We start from the raw sequence: 18,095 nt of genomic DNA, 5'->3' as shown, positions 1-18,095 counted from the left end.
CACAGGAGGGGCAATGCTGTAGTTGGCGTTAATCCGTTTGCCTTGCCACATATCCCTGGTGTTAGCGGGATCATGGAAAAAGTATTGGATTTTCTGACTGTGAACACGCTTTGCTAGTCTGATGGCACAGTTCAAGTCTTGCTGTTCTCAGTGCCATCTCGTCACCAGACTTGAAGGCTGAGTTCTGTGCCTTTAGCATTTTGTGAACTTCTATGTCAGCAATGGGGGCACATACACAGCAGTGATGGAAACTAAGGTAAACTCCCTGGGCAGATAGGTGGTCTGCAGTTTACATTCAAAAGCTCAATGTCCAGTGAGCAAGGGCTTGAGACAAACTTAGCATTTATACACCAGTTGTTGTTGATGTAAATACATAGACCACCCCCTCTGGATTTAGCACTTAGTGCACAGATCCTGTCAGCACGAAATGTAGCCAGTCCCTCAAAGCTGACAGCATTGTCCGGGATTGATGAGTTTAGCCATGTCTCTTTCAGAATTATTGCACAACAGTTCCTCATCTCTTGTTTACTTGTTAACTTCAGCTGCAGATGATCTATTTTGTTCTCCAGGGAACGAACATTTGAGATGGAGATGGATGGAAGTGGCGTTTCATAAGGGGTTAGCTTTTAGCTTACGTGCTTAGGTCACACTGCCTCCGCTTGCTCCTCTGTTAGCATGTGATGCTAGGAGCATCTATAGCAACTGGGTCTTGTTGGCATAGCACTCGGTCACACTGCCTCTGCTTGCTCCTCCGTTGGCTTGTGATGCTAGAAGCGTCCATAGCAACTGGGTCTTGTCGCCAGTGTAGACACAACCAGACAGGGTGCCGCCATCTTGATTTTTTTCTCTTTTTTTTCTGGACTGGTATTACTGATTTCTGATGCTAATTCTGAAATACAACTTCTTTGCACTGTGTGCTGCACTTTGCTGCCAGATTATCCACAGTTTGAGTAGCAAAATGGGGTTGGACAAGCCCTAAATGCATTTGCACCAAGTGCTATGGTTTGTTTCAAAAGTGCCCAATGTTGTGTAATGAAACAATAGTTCTTTATCTCCTTTATGCTACATAAACTCAAATTACATATAGTTATTTCTATACAAATATACACAGATTGCATCTATCGAATTTGCATGGGGTGTATGTAAAACAGCTGCAGTGAGTTGGTGATGATGATATGCTTGGCATCTTCACGGGTTCAACGTCAGGTAAACACTGTCCATCAACTGACTGCATGAGCACCATGCATTAATGATGCTAACACAGAGTCCACCTCTCCTCCTGTAGTCCTGCACTCATTCATCCTGGACACAGTCAACCTGTTGAGTGAACAGCTTGATCTGAGATGTTGTTGACACAACAGTCTCTGATTTCACATTATTCGGCCAGCCTGAGTCCCATTTGTCCATTTCCTCTTCCTGTGACTGGACATTAGTCAGAATATAAACAATTAGAATATCTCTGATAACAGTTTTTTACATAATAATGCAATATATACCTAAATGTACAACAACGTTTACAGAGACATCAATCCCAAGCACACATTTTTTTCACTTTTACACTGATGTTGCTTGTTAGCAGGCTAGCTATGTGGGAGAATGTTGTCCCAATTCTTATTCTTTCATACCTTCCCTGATTGGTCGACACCAGACCTTTCAGTTTTGAAAAGGGTGTGGGTGTTTGAGAGGTCTGGAACTCTGTTACCCCACAAATAATCAAAAGATAAAAAATAAAATTAAACGTTTTAAACATGTCTTTGGTTTTAAGAAATTGAATGGAACCAAATGTAAGCAGAAAGAGAAGGTGAAAGATACAGAAGGAGTGGAGGCTGGACCTGGGGGTGGGGGAGGGCAACATAATTGTTCATAACACTGGCTTGTAGGATTTATACAAAGTGTTACATAATGTGGAGCAGGCATGCTCTGTGGCTCTGTCATGCTTTAAAATATGTAAATAGACACAAACATTCTGTGTATGATTCACTTTTTTATGCTGTTGAGTATATTTTTGATTCATCCATTATCTCAGAATACATGCGAAGAGACAAGTGTAATATCTTTATTTAAACAGGGCAAAGAGGAGAAGTAGTGTGATGAGTCTTGTCATGAGGCCATAATTCACTGCAGAGTGATTTATCAGCTGAAGTATATTTAGCTCTCTGTTCATTTGTTTCTGGAAGAGACAAATTTGACTCTTCCTTTCTCTCCCTCTTTGGTCTTTCGTTCTCTCCCACACACTACACACACTTGCCCTTCCTGCAGTAGGCGGTTAGAGAGAGTGAATGCTGGGAGTAAAGGAGAGGGAAGCCAGAAAAAGGACCACAAATGTCCAAGAAAAACAGGATGGGGGGGATTGAGCTACAATATCAAAACCATTATGGTGTAAACAATTTTCATGTACAATACTCCTACATTGCTCCTGCCACGCAAACAAAATGTGAAATCACAGTCAACAAATGGAATACACAAGTGGTCTTTTTAATACAAATAAATATGGACAGTTCACCAAAGGAAGACTTCACATTTGCAGAAGGACTGGTACAAGAAATGTTGAATTAAAGAAGCTATTGGAACTGAAAAAAACAGGAAATAGTCAGCTGTTTTGGTGTTGAATCATATTCTTCTGATGCGCTGCATTTTTCATGTTGTGTTAACTGTTTTCCCATTCATTGAGCTGTGCTTCACATTCACGCGGCACAGTGAGTTGTGTCACACTGTTGCACTGTCTTGCACAATTTCCTGTGTTTTTCCTGTGCATTGTATTGTGCAATTGTGTGTGTTGTCTAATGATTTCTGATGTATCCCTTTGCAGTGTGTCAGATTGTCGAGTGTGACTGATACCTGTGCAGTAATTGAGCTTATTCACATCAAGTTACAACTGTAAATTGGTGACTTACTGACAATTAATTTTCTTCAACAAGAGAGCAGTGACATGCTGCTGTTTAATGCGGAACTGGTAGTCTACTTTGTGTTTTTCAAAATTCTTCAGTGAAAACAGCCACCTGCTGCTGGAGAAAACAGCTCATTAGCTCCCTGTATCCACTTATCTGTGAGTTAATCACAGAAAGCAACAGCTTTTGTATTACACATAACCATTTGATTTATTGTTAATATCACACAACTAAGAGTCGACAACTATGCTAGCTGCTCCGTTTGGCCCCGATAACACAGATACTTGGAGAGTGGTGTGCCTGTGAAAATGGAGTTGCATGTGCGACCAGCCGATTCACCATACCGATATTATCTTAATAAGCTCCACAAAGTTTAAACAAATTTAAACTTTTGAAATAAGGAGGCTCCTGTATTAAATTGGGAATTAGTATTGGTGAGCAATGATTTTCCCAAATGTGAGTGGCTGGGAACATCATTTGTGGGCATTAAGATTTTAAGATAAATCATTTGGAGATTATGAATACAAAGTTAATGTTAATATGCCTTGAAACACTAAATAGCAAGTACAGATGAGGCTGATGGAAATGTCATCAATTTTGCAGGTGTTTTGTAATAAACCAGATTTTGGAAGATAAATAAATTTGGACAAAATGTCTCGTCAACATGTCACATTTTTGCTGAGACATTTCAGTCTGGAACAACTGACAGACAGCATAGAGCTATGCCAGCAGTGTGGCTAAATACACTGATTAGTGTGATTTTAATGCCCACCTTTAAGGGATCCATATGCATATCTGTCATGACTCCGGTTTTTGTTTGTTCTTGTATCTGTTTTTTTTGGTTTCTTGTATTTGATTTACATCATTGTATCATGTCTTGTGTTGTGTTTTTGTTTTTACATGTCTTGTGTCATGTGTTTGATTTTCCATGCCCTCATGTGTCCTTTAAGTTTCTCCTATGTTCTTCCCTCTGGCTCCCTCTGTCTGTTGTCTTGTTCCCTCCTGGTCTGTTCCTCTGTGCTCCTCCCCCTCATTATCACACCTGGCTTCCTTCCTCCTCTCTCCTCACCTGTTCCTCGTCATGTCATTAGTGTCTGTGTATTTAGTCTCTGTGTTTCCCCTCACTCTTTGTCTGGTCATTGTTTGCTGTTTTCTGTCTCTTGTCCACGCTCCTGTTCATGCCCTTGTCCATGTTCTTGTTCATGCTCCTGTCCAGGCTCCTGTCCCGTTTGGTATGTTTTTGGTTTTGCGTTTTCCATGTTTTGAGTTGAACTTTGATTTTTGATTTGTACTTTATCTCGTTTTTGTTTGCTACTTTGTCTTTTGCCCTGTTTTGTCTGCTTTTTGGTTTTTGTATCAGCTTTCATTAAAGCTTGCCTTTTGTTCCTCCTTATTTTGCCTCTTGTGTGTAACTGCGTTTGGGTCCACCTTCCCTTTCCTTAGTCTTTCCCCTTTAAACCCCTACCTGACAGAATGACCAGACCTTATAAAATGGACCCAGCAGTAAATGGCCTGGAGATAATCCGGTGGTATCAGGACTTTGTAACCAATCTTGCTAGCAGGGCTCCTCAGATAGCCGCGAGCAAACTTTTCTTTGCAGCTTACGACTCAGCCCATGCCACAGCTCCAGCCTCAGCTCATGCCACAGCCGAAGTGTCTCCTTTCTGGGGAACCCGGCTTGCCTACAAAGTGCCCCCACCGAGAAAGCGACGAGCCCGTCCACGTCCTGGCTCCCTGAAGTCAGGCTCAGAGGCCTCAGCCCATGCCTCAGTTCCAGCCTCAGCCGAGCTCCCAGCCCAGGCCGCAGCCCAGCTGAGGTCCCAGCCCAGATCGCAGCCACAGCCGAGGTCCCAGCCCAGGTCGCAGCCACAGCCGAGGTCCCAGCCCAGGTCGCAGCCACAGCCGAGGTCCCAGCCCAGGTCGCAGCCACAGCCGAGCTCCCAGCCCAGGCCGCAGCCACAGCCGAGCTCCCAGCCCAGGCCGCAGCCGCAGCCACAGCCGAGCTCCCAGCCCAAGCCACAGCCACAGCCACAGCCACAGCCACAGCCTCAACCACAGCCGAGCTCTCAGCCCAGGCCTCAGCCTCAGCCACAGCCGAGCTCTCAGCCCAGGCCTCAGCCACAGCCGAGCTTCCAGCCCAGGCCACAGCCGAGCTTCCAGCCCAGGCCACCGCCGAGCTCCCAGCCCAGGCCTCAGCCTCAGCCACAGTCGAGCTCCCAGCCCAGGCCTCAGTCTCAACCCCGTCGACACCTGCCAGTGGCCCCCAGTCGGCGTTCCGGTCGACACCTGCCAGTGGCCCCCAGTCGGCGGTCCGGTCGACACCTGCCAGTGGTCTTTAGTCGGCGGTCCAGACGACGCCTGTTCCTGCACCTCGGACAGTGGTCTGGCCAAGGCCTGTTTCTTCTCCTCAGTCCGAGGTTCGGCCGAGGCTCACGCCACGTCTAGTTCCTGCACCTCGGTCGGAGGACCGGCCGAGGCCGGTTCCTGCACCTCGGTCGGAGGACCGGCCGAGGCCCACGGCAAGTCTAGTCCATGCACCTCGGTCGGAGGACCGGCCGAGGCCCACGCCAAGTCTAGTCCATGCACCTCGGTCGGAGGACCGGCCGAGGCCTGTTCCTGCACCTCGGTCGGAGGACCGGCCGAGGCCTGTTCCTGCACCTTGGTCGGAGGACCGGCCGAGGCCCACGCCAAGTCTTGTTCCTGCACCTCGGTCGGAGGACCGGCCGAGGCCTGTTCCTGCACCTCGGTCGGAGGACCGGCCGAGGCCAGTTCCTGCATCTCGGTCGGAGGCCCAGCCGAGGCCCACGCCAGGTCCAGCGCCTGTTCCTGCTCCTCGGTCGGCGGGCCGGCCGCGGCCCACGCCAAGTCCAGCGCCTGTTCCTGCTCCTCGGTCAGAGGTCCGGCCGAGTCCCACGCCAAGTTCAGTGCCTGCACCTCGGTCGGAGGCCCGGCCGAGTCCCATGCCAAGCCCTGTGCCTGCTCCTCGGTCGGAGGCCCGGCCGAGTCCCACGCCAAGTTCAGTGCCTGCACCTCGGTCGGAGGCCCGGCCGAATCCCACGCCAAGCCCTGTGCCTGCTCCTCGGTCGGAGGCCCGGCCGAGTCCCACGCCAAGCCCTGTGCCTGCTCCTCGGTCGGAGGCCCGGCCGAGTCCCACGCCAAGCCCTGTGCCTGCTCCTCGGTCGGAGACCCAGCCGAGTCCAGTGCCTGCTCCTCGGTCAGGGGTCCGGCCGAGGTCGTTTGTTGCCAGAGACCCTTCATCGGCTCTCAGACCACCAGCTCCCGGCAAAACTCCGTCGGTGGTCCGGCCAAGACCCTTGAGGGTTTCCCAGCCAGTGGTCTGGTCGCCAGTGGGTCTCAGTCCACGCCTTCGCCACCGGTTGCCAGTGGGTCTCAGTCCACGCCTTCGCCACCGGCCTCCAGTTGGTCTCAGCCCGCACCCACGCCTTCGCCTTCGTCTACGTCGCCAACCTCAAGGGGGTTCCAGCCCGCACCTTCGCCTTCGTTACCAGCCTCCAGGGGGTTCCAGCCGAGCTCTCAGCCCAGGCCTCAGCCTCAGCCACAGCCGAGCTCTCAGCCCAGGCCTCAGCCACAGCCGAGCTTCCAGCCCAGGCCACAGCCGAGCTTCCAGCCCAGGCCACCGCCGAGCTCCCAGCCCAGGCCTCAGCCTCAGCCACAGCCGAGCTCTCAGCCCAGACCTCAGCCTCAGCCACAGTCGAGCTCCCAGCCCAGGCCTCAGTCTCAACCCCGTCGACACCTGCCAGTGGCCCCCAGTCGGCTTTCCGGTCGACACCTGCCAGTGGCCCCCAGTCGGCGGTCCGGTCGACACCTGCCAGTGGTCTTCAGTCGGCGGTCCAGACGACGCCTGTTCCTGCACCTCGGACAGTGGTCTGGCCAAGGCCTGTTTCTTCTCCTCAGTCCGAGGTTCGGCCGAGGCTCACGCCACGTCTAGTTCCTGCACCTCGGTCGGAGGACTGCTCCCGGCAAAACTCCGTCGGTGGTCCGGCCAAGACCCTTGAGGGTTTCCCAGCCAGTGGTCTGGTCGCCAGTGGGTCTCAGTCCACGCCTTCGCCACCGGTTGCCAGTGGGTCTCAGTCCACGCCTTCGCCACCGGCCTCCAGTTGGTCTCAGCCCGCACCCACGCCTTCGCCTTCGTCTACATCGCCAACCTCAAGGGGGTTCCAGCCCGCACCTTCGCCTTCGTTACCAGCCTCCAGGGGGTTCCAGCCCGCACCTACACCTTTGCCTTTGCCTTTGCCTTCGCCTTCGCCTTCGTCGCCAGCCTCCAGGGGAACCCAGCCCGCACCTACGCCTTCGCCTTCGTCTACGTCGCCAGCCTCCAGGGGGTTCCAGCCCGCGCCTTCGTCTACGTCGCCAGCCTCCAGGGGGTACCAGCCCGCGCTTTCGCCTTCTCCGCCAGCCTCCAGGGGGTTCCAGCCCGCACCTTCGCCTTCATCGCCAGATTCCAGTGAGTTCCAGGCCGCTCCTATGTCTTCGTCGCCGCCCTCCGGCGAGTTCCAGGCCGCGCCTACGCCTTCGTCGCCGCCCTCCAGCGAGTTCCAGGCTGCGCCTACGTCTTTGTCGCCGCCCTCCGGCGAGTTCCAGGCTGCGCCTACGTCTTTGTCGCCGCCCTCCGGCGAGTTCCAGGCCGCGCCTACGTCTTCGTCGCCGCCCTCCGGCGAGTTCCAGGCTGCGCCTACGCCTTCGTCGCCGCCCTCCGGCGAGTTCCAGGCCGCGCCTACGCCTTCGTCGCCGGCCTCCGGCGAGTCTGAGGCCTCACCTACGCCTTGGTCACCGGTCTCCAGCAGGTTCCAGCCTGCGCCTTTGCCTTTGTCCCTGGTCTCAAGTGGGCTCCAGTCCTCGCCTCCACCCTCATGTTTGTTTGGACCTTGGCCCTCCCCCTGACCCCCTCCACCCTCCCGGCTCTGACTCTGGCCCTCCGCCAGACCCCCTCCACCCTTCCGGCTTCACCTGGACTTTGAACCCAAATATTGAGGGACATCTGGGAGCTGTCCCTTAAGGGGGGGTTCTGTCATGACTCCGGTTTTTGTTTGTTCTTGTATCTGTTTTTTTTTGGTTTCTTGTATTTGATTTGGGGGAACTCAAGGTCCAGCTGAGAGAGGCGAAGGAGGAGTACAGAAGGAAGGTGGAACAGAAGCTGCAGCGGAACAACATGAGGGAGGTCTGGGATGGCATGAAAACCATCACAGGCTGCAAGAAGAAGGGCAGCAGCACAGAAGAGGGGGATGCTGGGAGAGCTAACCAGCTAAACCTGTTTTTTAACAGGTTTGATACCCCAGCTCCCACAGCCAGTGACTGCCCACTTCACACCCCCATCACCCCCATCACGTCCATTATCACCTCGGACTACAGGGCACCCCCACCCGCCACACCCACGGACAGTTCAACACCCCCCCCCCACCCCTACCATAGACAGTTCAACCCCCGCTCCCCACCACCACGGACAGTTCAACCCCCTCCCTACCCCCACGGACATTTCAACCCCCCTCCTCACCGCTACGGACATTCCAATCCCCCTCCCCTTCACCATCACCAAGGAGCAGGTGAGCAAAGAGCTGAGAAGACTGCGCCCAAGGAAAGCAGTGGGCCCGGAAAAAGTGTGTCCAAGGATGCTCAAGGCCTGCTCTGCTGAACTGGGGGAGCCGCTTCAGCAACTGTTCAACCATAGCCTGAGGTTGGGGAGGGTCCCCGTGCTCTGGAAGACTTCATGTCTCATCCTCAGTTCCTAAGATTAAACACCCCAAGGAGCCAGGTGACTTCAGACCAGTAGCACTAACATCCCACATCATGAAGACCTTCGAACGGCTGCTGCTCCATCTCCTCAGACCCCAGGTCCACCACGCACAGGATCCACTGCAGTTTGGATACCAGCAGAAGTTGGGGGTGGAGGATGCCATCCTCTATCTGCTTCACAGGGCACACGCTCATCTGGACAAGGAGAGCGGTGCTGTGAGAATCATGTTCTTTGATTTTTCCAGCGCCTTCAACACCATCCAGCCCCTCCTGCTGAGAGACAAGCTGACAGGGATGAATGTGGATTCACACCTGGTGAGATGGATTACAGACTACCTCACAGAGAGACCGCAGTACGTCAGACTGAAAGACTGCATGTCAGACACTATGGTTAGCAGCACCGGAGCACCACAGGGGACTGTGCTCTCTCCCGTCCTCTTCACCTTGTACACATCTGACTTCCAGTACAACTCGGAGCTCTGCCACATGCAGAAATACTCAGATGACACTGCAATAGTTGGCTGTATCAAGGATGGACAGGAGGGGGAGTACAGGAGCCTGATTGAGGGCTTTGTGGAGTGGTGCAGGTCCAACCGCCTACAGCTGAACACCTCCAAGACCAAGGAGATGGTTGTGGACTTCAGGAGGAAGAAACCACAGCTCCAACCTGTGTCCATCCAGGGGGTCGATGTGGAGGTGGTCAGGACCTACAAATATCTGGGGCTGCAGCTGGATGACAGGTTGGACTGGACAGCAAACATGGACGCTGTACACAGGAAAGGACAGAGCCGTCTGTACTTCCTGAGAAGGCTGGGGTCCTTCAACATATGCAAAAAACTGCTGCAGATGTTTTACCAGTCTGTGGTGGCCAGCGTCCTCTTCTACGCTGTGGTTTGCTGGGGAGGAAGCAGCAAGAAGAGGGACGCTGCCCGACTGGACAGACTGGTGAGGAGAGCTGGCTCAGTGGTGGGCACAGAGCTGGACTCTCTGGTGACTGTGGCAGAGAGAAGGACCCTGGACAAACTGCTGTCCATACTGGACAACACCCACCACCCTCTGCACAACACCTTCAGCAGGCAGAGGAGTGTGTTCAGTGGCAGACTGCTGTCTCAATCCTGCTCCACCAACAGACACAATAACTCTTTCGTCCCCCTGGCCATCAGACTGTACAACAGCTCACAGTGATGTCAGGAAGCACAATAGACAATGGACAAATGCACTCAAAAGCACTCATCTTTTATAGCCCAATTTAATTTAATTGTACACCGTCCCCTGTCCCCTTAATACTCTTTACCTCTACCGTCACTTTATATTTTTAATATCACTTTATATTTTTATACAGTTGTTCAAAACATTTTTATAACATTTCTTATTCCATATTTTTATTTCTACTGTTTTTTTGATATTGCATGTATGTTCAATGTATGTTCAATGTTTGTTATTGCTACTGGATGCTTGAATTTCCTCCGGGATCAATAAAGTATCTATCTATCTATCTATCTATCTATCTATCTATCTATCTATCTATCTATCTATCTATCTATCTATCTACGTCATTGTATCATGTCTTGTGTTGTGTTTTTGTTTTTCCATGTCTTGTGTCATGTGTTTGATTTTCCATGCCCTCATGTGTCCTTTAAGTTTCTCCTATGTTCTTCCCTCTGGCTCCCACTGTCTGTTGTCTTGTTCCCTCCTGGTCTGTTCCTCTGTGCTCCTCCCCCTCATTATCACACCTGGCTTCCTTCCTCCTCTCTCCTCACCTGTTCCTCGTCATGTCATTAGTGTCTGTGATTTTTATTCAACCCTTATGACAATATATCTATATTTCTAAAATCACTCTATTAAGCAGTGATGTGTAGAGTCATGTTGTGTATAGATCATGATGTACTGTGTTTTGTTACATTATGTTGTTAAGGATTTTTTTGCATTGCTCTGAATGGTATGCACAGCATTATGATCTGTGGTCAGTGCTGTGATACAGTGTGTTTTGTTGCATGGTTTTGGTTGGATGGTATTGCGTGGTTTACAGGGCGGTGCTATTTGCAGTTTGTAGTGTTGTGTAATACCGTGTGTGAGCCTGAGCACCATCAGCAGTAGCAGAAGCATCCGTTCCTACCACAAACCCTCCAGCCACTCCATTCTGCTCTTATGGACTGCGTTCCCTTTTTTATCATTTATTATTATTCTCTCCTTCCTTTGTCTTCCTTTGTCAGACAGCTTTCATTTGTTTCATCTCTCTCTCTCTCTCTGTCTCTCTTACTCCCCCCACCCCCAGGATGTGGCTGTGGGTTGATTAGAAAATGCGTGGCACAGAAAAGGCAATCCATCACCCTGCCAAAGCCAGCTACTTCTGCACATGCGCCTGCTGACACATACACCCAAACACACACAAACACACACTCTCCACCTCCTCTTCCTCATTTCCCTCCTTTCTTTAACATCCACACAAATGCGTTCATGCTTTGCTGTGTGTTTTTTCTTTTTAAGGGGCCAGCATCATCTCTCATCTGCCCTCCACCCCCACTTTCATTTCTTCTCTTCACCTTTCCTTGCCCTTCCTCCTCTGAATCCCACCTCCCACTCCTTCTCGTCTACCCCCACTAATCTACCCAGTCATGCCTCTTTTGCTTTTATAGATTATCCTGATGGTAATTTTGCCCAGTTAAATCATTTACAGTGCAGACACAGAGAGACATACAAAGGAAGAGTGAGGAGCGTTTGCAGTGAAATATTTATTAACCCTCACATGATCCCACAGGAAGTTAATCATTTCTGCCGTGGTGATATCTACTTTATTAATGCCACCAAATCATCGTTATACTTATAACTGATGGACCTTTACCATTGGACGAAGACCTTGCCCCAGCCCTGGATTCAAGTTCCTCTTTTTCACTGATAGTAGGTAATGTATAAGCCAGCTGTAGAATCACACCAAAACTCACCAGAACACTCTTGTTTTTGTCTTTCCATGATCATGTCTAGCTTGGCATGAAATAAATCTGGCTATACATGCCATTTTCACCCATGGTGACTCCCATCCTGGTCCATAGAACTGTAGAGCCACATGCTCCAGGACTAACTGAGCCACAAGCTAAATAGCTTATAGTCACTAGCAGCCAACCCGTAACAAGCGCTCGTCTCCCCCTAAAATGAATATTGTACTCATGTCTGTGTAGGAAACCTGAGAGAAATAGGTTTTTATAAGTTGGTGTGTTCAGCTCTCAGTACTTTTTTAGCTTCTAACTGAATCTCTTTAATGTCTCTCGAGTTTGTACTTTCAAACATCTGCTGTGTTTTACCGTTTCGTTATGTTCAGTGTGTCAGGAGTCATGTTTAGTTACTGCTGCTGAAAACACGTTTCCTGTTATGCTGCTTCATTATAAAATAAAAGCTTTTATTGTGAAGAAGTTATGATGAAACATGTTTGTAACTGACATAGTGGAGCCACTTTGTTAACTGTGATTCTTTAATAGTGAACAGGGCCATTGGTTTAAGACACACCTTAAAATAGGTTGTCCAGATGTGATGGAAAACTGGCAGTGGTCTTCATCCAAGAATTAAGGTGTTGCTCATGAGGTTTGTTGAGCTGTCATCACTTGACCTACATATTTAACTTTGGTTATGTAAAACCACAAGTTCAAAGGTTTTCAACTCTATTCAATGATGAACATCTTGAGATAAAGAAGAAGGTTCTGGAATAAGATAGTAACTCTAAAAAAGAAAAATGTAAAAAACCTGTTGAAATACTAACAATGTCAAGAGTGAACTTTCAAGTTTCTTCACACAACACTACCCTGCTAAAAAAACAGAAAGTAAGGTGTCTGTACAGAGCCAAAAGATACTTAAAGGTAACATCGACCCAACCACAGTCTCAAATAAATGGCATTTTCTTCACCTAGTGCCATACCTAAATATTTTCTTGCTTAATTTTTTCAGAAGGATGCACCAATCAGATACATTTGTCATGTATTTGGAGCTGATAACAACCTTGTCAACCATATTTTGCCATACCTACATTATCTTAATAAGCTCCACAAAGTGTAAACACATTTAAACTTTTGAAATAAGCTCCTGTATTAAATTGGGAATTAGCAGTGATTTTTTCCAAATGTGAGTGGTTTTGGGGCATTTAGATTTTAAGATAAATCATTTGGAGATTATAAATACATCTAAAACACAAAATTTTCCCTGTTAAGACCTTGAAGGCCCTTTGAATTCCCAACTCAGAGGAAGACACCCTTCTATTTCTTCCCTTTCCCCCCTTATTCGCTTCTGTCAACCTGGCCCCCCCGAGTCCACTCTGCCTTCATCTCTGTATCGCAGCCACTGCTCAATATCCAGCCAGGGCTACAGAGAGCCTAGGTAATGAGGTGGCCTCTGGATACCTGAATCTGCCATCCGTCATCTGATTATGAGCGGGCATTCTTCTCATTGGGCCCCATCAGATGGCCAAAATTCAGTCACATCTAATAATGACCATGCACTGTTGTTGTAGTCCTTATGGGTTACTTCATGTGAATGATGATCTAAAAGGATGTTTCCTTAATGCTGATGCAGAAAAATCAAACAGGAAGGAAGAGGAAAGCATCCAAACAGGAAAATAAAACAGGAAGAAAGAGGAAAGCATTCAAACTTGGGATAGTATATTTCAGTGTTATTACATTCACATTCCCAGGATGATTATCTAATCTGCTCAAAGGGAGAACAAAGCTTGTAGGGCTTTGTCATGCTTCTGCACCACTTGCCTTTCACTATGTAGGTGGTCTCGCCCACTTTTGATTAATAATAGGCTTGAGCATTAAGAACTGGCTTTGAACCTGTGTGCAGAGACAGGGATTGAGCTTTGTTTGACTTTTGTAAAACGAATGTCAAAATATCCACAAAATGACTCATACTGATCTTTTTAGCCTAATATTTATATTTTCTTTACTCTCTCACCAGTTTATTAAATGCTTGTCATTGATATTTTGTTAGTGTTTTATGGATTTCTGTTATCAAGAAAACTGTATGTTGAGTTGAATGTGTTTTAATACCAAGCCCTTAGTTTAGTTTGATAGGACTGCAATCAAAAGCGTTGAAATGTCATTGTAGTAGAGCTTTTGTAGAAATGAAAGGAATAGTGATCCTGCTCTACCTCTATTAGGTGGCTGTGGCTCAGTAAAAGTCTGCATTTCTTCTGGGCTTCACTAAGAATCTCTGATACAACAGTTGATGGCTTTTTGGTTGTTAATTGTAAAGCCTGTGAAGGGGACATGTTCTGTTTCCAGCACTACTTCCTGGGCTTATATCACTCCTTCATAGTCACACGATGTAGATGCAGGTATCAGTTTACCTGTTTGTGTCGATAAAGCTGGATCACTAGTGCCCATCCAATCCTATTAGGATGGGTTGGCTGTTCTGTAAAAGACCTGGGTCAGCAAACAGCAAGCACTCCAGTCGCACAAAGAGAATGACAATTACCAGAAGAGTCAACATCACAAAGAGTAAAGCTGGCCATCCATCCTGTGCTACAATAATAATAATAATAATAATAATAATAATAATGATAACACACATTACACCTCAACAAGATTTCTCAGCTAAAGGACTGTAAATGATTGGCTTTGTGTTGAGTGATGTATCAAAATTGATCCAGATCACACCTTTGGGACAGTCAGTGCATTTACATGACACTCGAGAAAACCGAATTACTGGGTTAGTCCGACTATGATCAGATTTTTAAGATGCGTGTATACACCTTAGTCTGACTAAAATCAGACTGGATCGAATTTCTCATTGTCGGATTAATACACCTATTCGACTGATAGTCACATTACTCCTGCATGTATACGCTCCACCAGATCAGATCGGATTTTTTTGTTCTGCGTAGGCTCGTGATTTTTTTCCCGGGGCCATGAGCCGGAAGTAGAAATGATGGCGGCAGCGGCGTCTTTCCTCCAAAATAACCACAAGCAAGAGCACCATTGTGCATCTAGTTTGTGTAATTATCATGTACACCGTATATAAAATGTACAAAGATGTAGCTTAGTCTCACTCTTCGTACACCATCTTTCTCCCACTAGCTGAAATGGGTACAGCGCCACCTATCGTACTGGAGTATGACATGCTTCAGCCAATAATTTGATTTTCTCTCCAGCATGTTTACTTGACCAATTGCAGTTGTCTGATTGAGTGGCACAGTCCAGGCTGTAATCCAACTAAGTTGTGCATGTAAACGTACTGAATGACCCACATCATTAAGACCTCTGTGTACTCAGGTGGTAAATAAAACACTTAATCGCTGATGTTAGCAGGCTTCTTAGCTCCATAATAACATAGTTCTGTCACAAGCACATGTCTTGTGCTACTATCATTTAGGTTTAGGTTTCACAGTTAAAAACTTTCAATAAATAATACCAAGCTCTGCTGAGTTGATCCAGTTGAGCACACAGGCAGATTCCAGTCAGCTAATAGTGCCACTTAGCTCCACAGCTAACCAAGCAGCTGCCACAGCTAAAGGTAGCTACAGCAAAGTAGTGAGCAGCAGTTAGTGGGGATGCGGGCCCAAAAACTTGCGAGCAATAAATGTCGGAGGGGGAACTGACTGTGTCATTTTCCATCTGTAACTTCTAGCTGAAAAGCAGTCGGGTACAGACTGATAGCTATCACTGTTTTTTGAGGTCATTGGGTTAGGCTTGACTGGCAAATATTTATTGATTGGCAAGAGATCCCTGACAATATCTTGGTATCTCTTTTAAGTGAGCAAGATACTAGTGAGCAGTCATCACAGCGCAAGGCTTCATAAGTGTCTGTTGAATATGTGTGATGTCATTATGACCTAATGATGGTTGTAATATATAACAGTGCTAGATGACAGTATAAACTGGGTAATTTTCATGTGCTTTTTTTTTTAGAAAAATCTGTCTGACCTTTTCCCCATGTTCATCAATAAATACAAAACATTCCATACATTTCAGACAGAGGTACTTAGGTCAAGAAAGTGTCTATAAAAGTATCCCTCACCTGCCATTATTGGTGCAAAATTGACTGCTCAGCATCTTATTTTGCAAAATGAACTTCATTCTGTGTTAACTTGAAAACTGGAAATTGAGACTGTAAACCCTTGAGAAAACTGTTTACTTAAGTCATAAATCAAATGAGAAGAAGGGTAATTTCTTCATAATATTACATACAATCAGACTTCTTTTGCAGCCAGTGGCATCATCCCTTGCTGGCCAATCAGAAAGAATGCGAGTTTAAGGCACATTCGCATTTGCCTCACTTTTTATAAAACAAGTTGGAAATGTTGATAGTGTAGGTTGTGTTGGTTGCTCAGTGTTAGTGGACGCATCTCTGATCACAGAAAAGACATATCAAAATTTGTTGCACTTTTTTAGGTATGATCCAGTGTTGCATAATATTCTGACACACTGAAATTGAGTTTCATTATCAGTAACACTCCTTGACTCCTTCTTTCTCTGAACCCCTATCCTCCCCTCCCCAGCAGCGAGCCCCAGTTGTGGCCGGTGGGCATGGTTTTGGAGGGTAGCTCAGAGGCGCTGTGTCCCCCCCCATCTCTGGAGCTGCGCCCATCCTGCAACAAGAGCCAGCCCTCGCCTCCTCTGGGGTCAAGCTCACAATCCCACGACGGAGTCTTCTCTGAGGACAAGGAGCCCGTCAAGTACGGCGAGCTCATTGTATTAGGGTAAGATCCCGAAGTGCCATTTCTGCTGATGTACATCGTCTTATGTGTCCGCTTGTGTTTGAGTCTGAGCTTGTCTAGGTTGCTAGTCTCTGAGACCTGACTGTTTAAGTTTAAAGAAGTCTAGCGTGAGTGTGGCTTTTAAATTCATGAATAACTAGATGCATGCTTTTTCAAATCAAATCAAATCAATTTCTTTTATATAGCCAAAAATCACATTGCCTCAGGGGACTTGACAATCTGTACAGTGAACGACATTCTCTGTCTTTAGACCCTCAATTCGAGTGAGGAAAAACTTGCCATATTAAGAAAAGAAAAACCTTTAACAGAGGAACAAAAAAGGTGGAAGAAACCTCAGGAAGAGCCACAGAGGATGGACAGACATGCAGTAGATGTTGCATGTACAGCACAGGAGCACTTGTTGCTCAAGTGTTGTGCTCTCATTGAGATTCAAATAGAGGTCCTCATGTCTCTCTTTGGTTCATCCCATGACTAAGTTAGATTCAATCCATATCCATAGACTTCATGGTTTATGGTTTAACTTTAAGGAATATTATGTGCAGCTATTTGAAATTTGAGCTGAGGATCATATTTGGTTTCTTTGATTTGGTTTGGATTAAAGGCAGGGCCAACTATCTACAAAGCAAATCAAGTGCACTCCTATCCCATGTAAATATGTGTTGTGTCTTGCCAACAAAAGAAGGAAACTGAATTGCAAAATGCTTGCCAGACACGCAGAAGAGAAAGAGAGACATCTTCACATGCAGTTCTGTGCAAGAGTGCAAGAGTACAAAACATTTTTGCCATACTATCCTCAAGCTTCTTAAATATATATATATATATATATATATATATATATATATATATATATATATATATATATATATATATATATATATATATATATATATATATATATATATATATATATATATATATATATATATTCCGCATCATAATGTACATGTAACAGTTTAGCTTGTATTTATATTTTTGACATGACAAAAACCTTTTCACCTCTCACAAGATAACCTGGGAACAAGCTGGGAACTGGTGAGGAGAATGAAACCATATGGCCAGTTTACTTTAAAAATGTTGTTACAGAAGGCTATATGAGACAGTTAGTCAGAGGACGAAAAGCACATCTTACTTTACACAAAGATGCCATTAACACACTGAGTCACAGTAGCCTTCATGAGAACACCAAAAATACATAGACAGACATGAAATATACTGCACATTAGTTTGAGTGGAGGACGTTTCCCCTACATGCACGATATGGTGCAATTCCTGGAACAGGGATATGGACATATGCTTCCATTCCTTGACCTATTGATTCAGGCACTGATGAATAATGAGAATGGCTTAGTTCTCTGTCGATGTGATTACGATCATCAACATTTCACTACATCCATCTAATCATGGCTTCTCTCTGGCCAGCAGAACATGAGAGAACACTTTTCTTAATAAATGCTAATCTGTGTTCAGGAAATACTATTCCACAGAGTCCCTCCTTAATGACCTGACCGATAGAGCCAGGTTAATTGAAGACACTGGGTCACATAATTGACCTTCAGAGGGTATTGATACAGTAAATATTCAATTTCATGCAATATATTACTGTACAGTGCAGGCTGTTTGCGGTGATACGCATATAAATTGGCTTAAGTCTTACCGAAATAATCATACTCATCATTTGAATATTAACAGAACCCATTAGATTTAGGAAAGTCACATGTGGCAATCTATAGGGATCAATCATAGGACCCTTCTCT

At 46.8% G+C, this 18,095-nt stretch overlaps 1 protein-coding gene across 3 annotated transcripts in view; it reads left to right on the top strand.

Annotated features, from left to right (window-relative positions):
• peli3 (pellino E3 ubiquitin protein ligase family member 3) overlaps nt 1–18,095 on the top strand; it is a 53,691-nt gene that overhangs the window by 13,896 nt on the left and 21,700 nt on the right. Inside the window, exons 1-2 of one of the 3 annotated variants that reach the window (XM_037112482.1) lie at nt 10,605–11,541; nt 16,126–16,323. In XM_037112482.1, the coding sequence (XP_036968377.1) occupies nt 16,151–16,323 (173 nt within the window). In that variant the 5' untranslated portion in view covers nt 10,605–11,541; nt 16,126–16,150. Of the gene's footprint in view, nt 1–10,604; nt 11,542–16,122; nt 16,324–18,095 lie in introns of those variants that run through there. The other 2 variants (XM_037112481.1, XM_037112480.1) reach the window with 2 other exon arrangements.

The sequence above is a fragment of the Acanthopagrus latus genome, chromosome 10 (assembly GCF_904848185.1).
Source record: "Acanthopagrus latus isolate v.2019 chromosome 10, fAcaLat1.1, whole genome shotgun sequence".
Lineage (NCBI taxonomy): Eukaryota > Metazoa > Chordata > Actinopteri > Spariformes > Sparidae > Acanthopagrus > Acanthopagrus latus.
The sequence above is the reverse complement of the archived record's forward strand: the minus strand, read 5'-3'. Positions and strand labels throughout refer to the sequence as shown.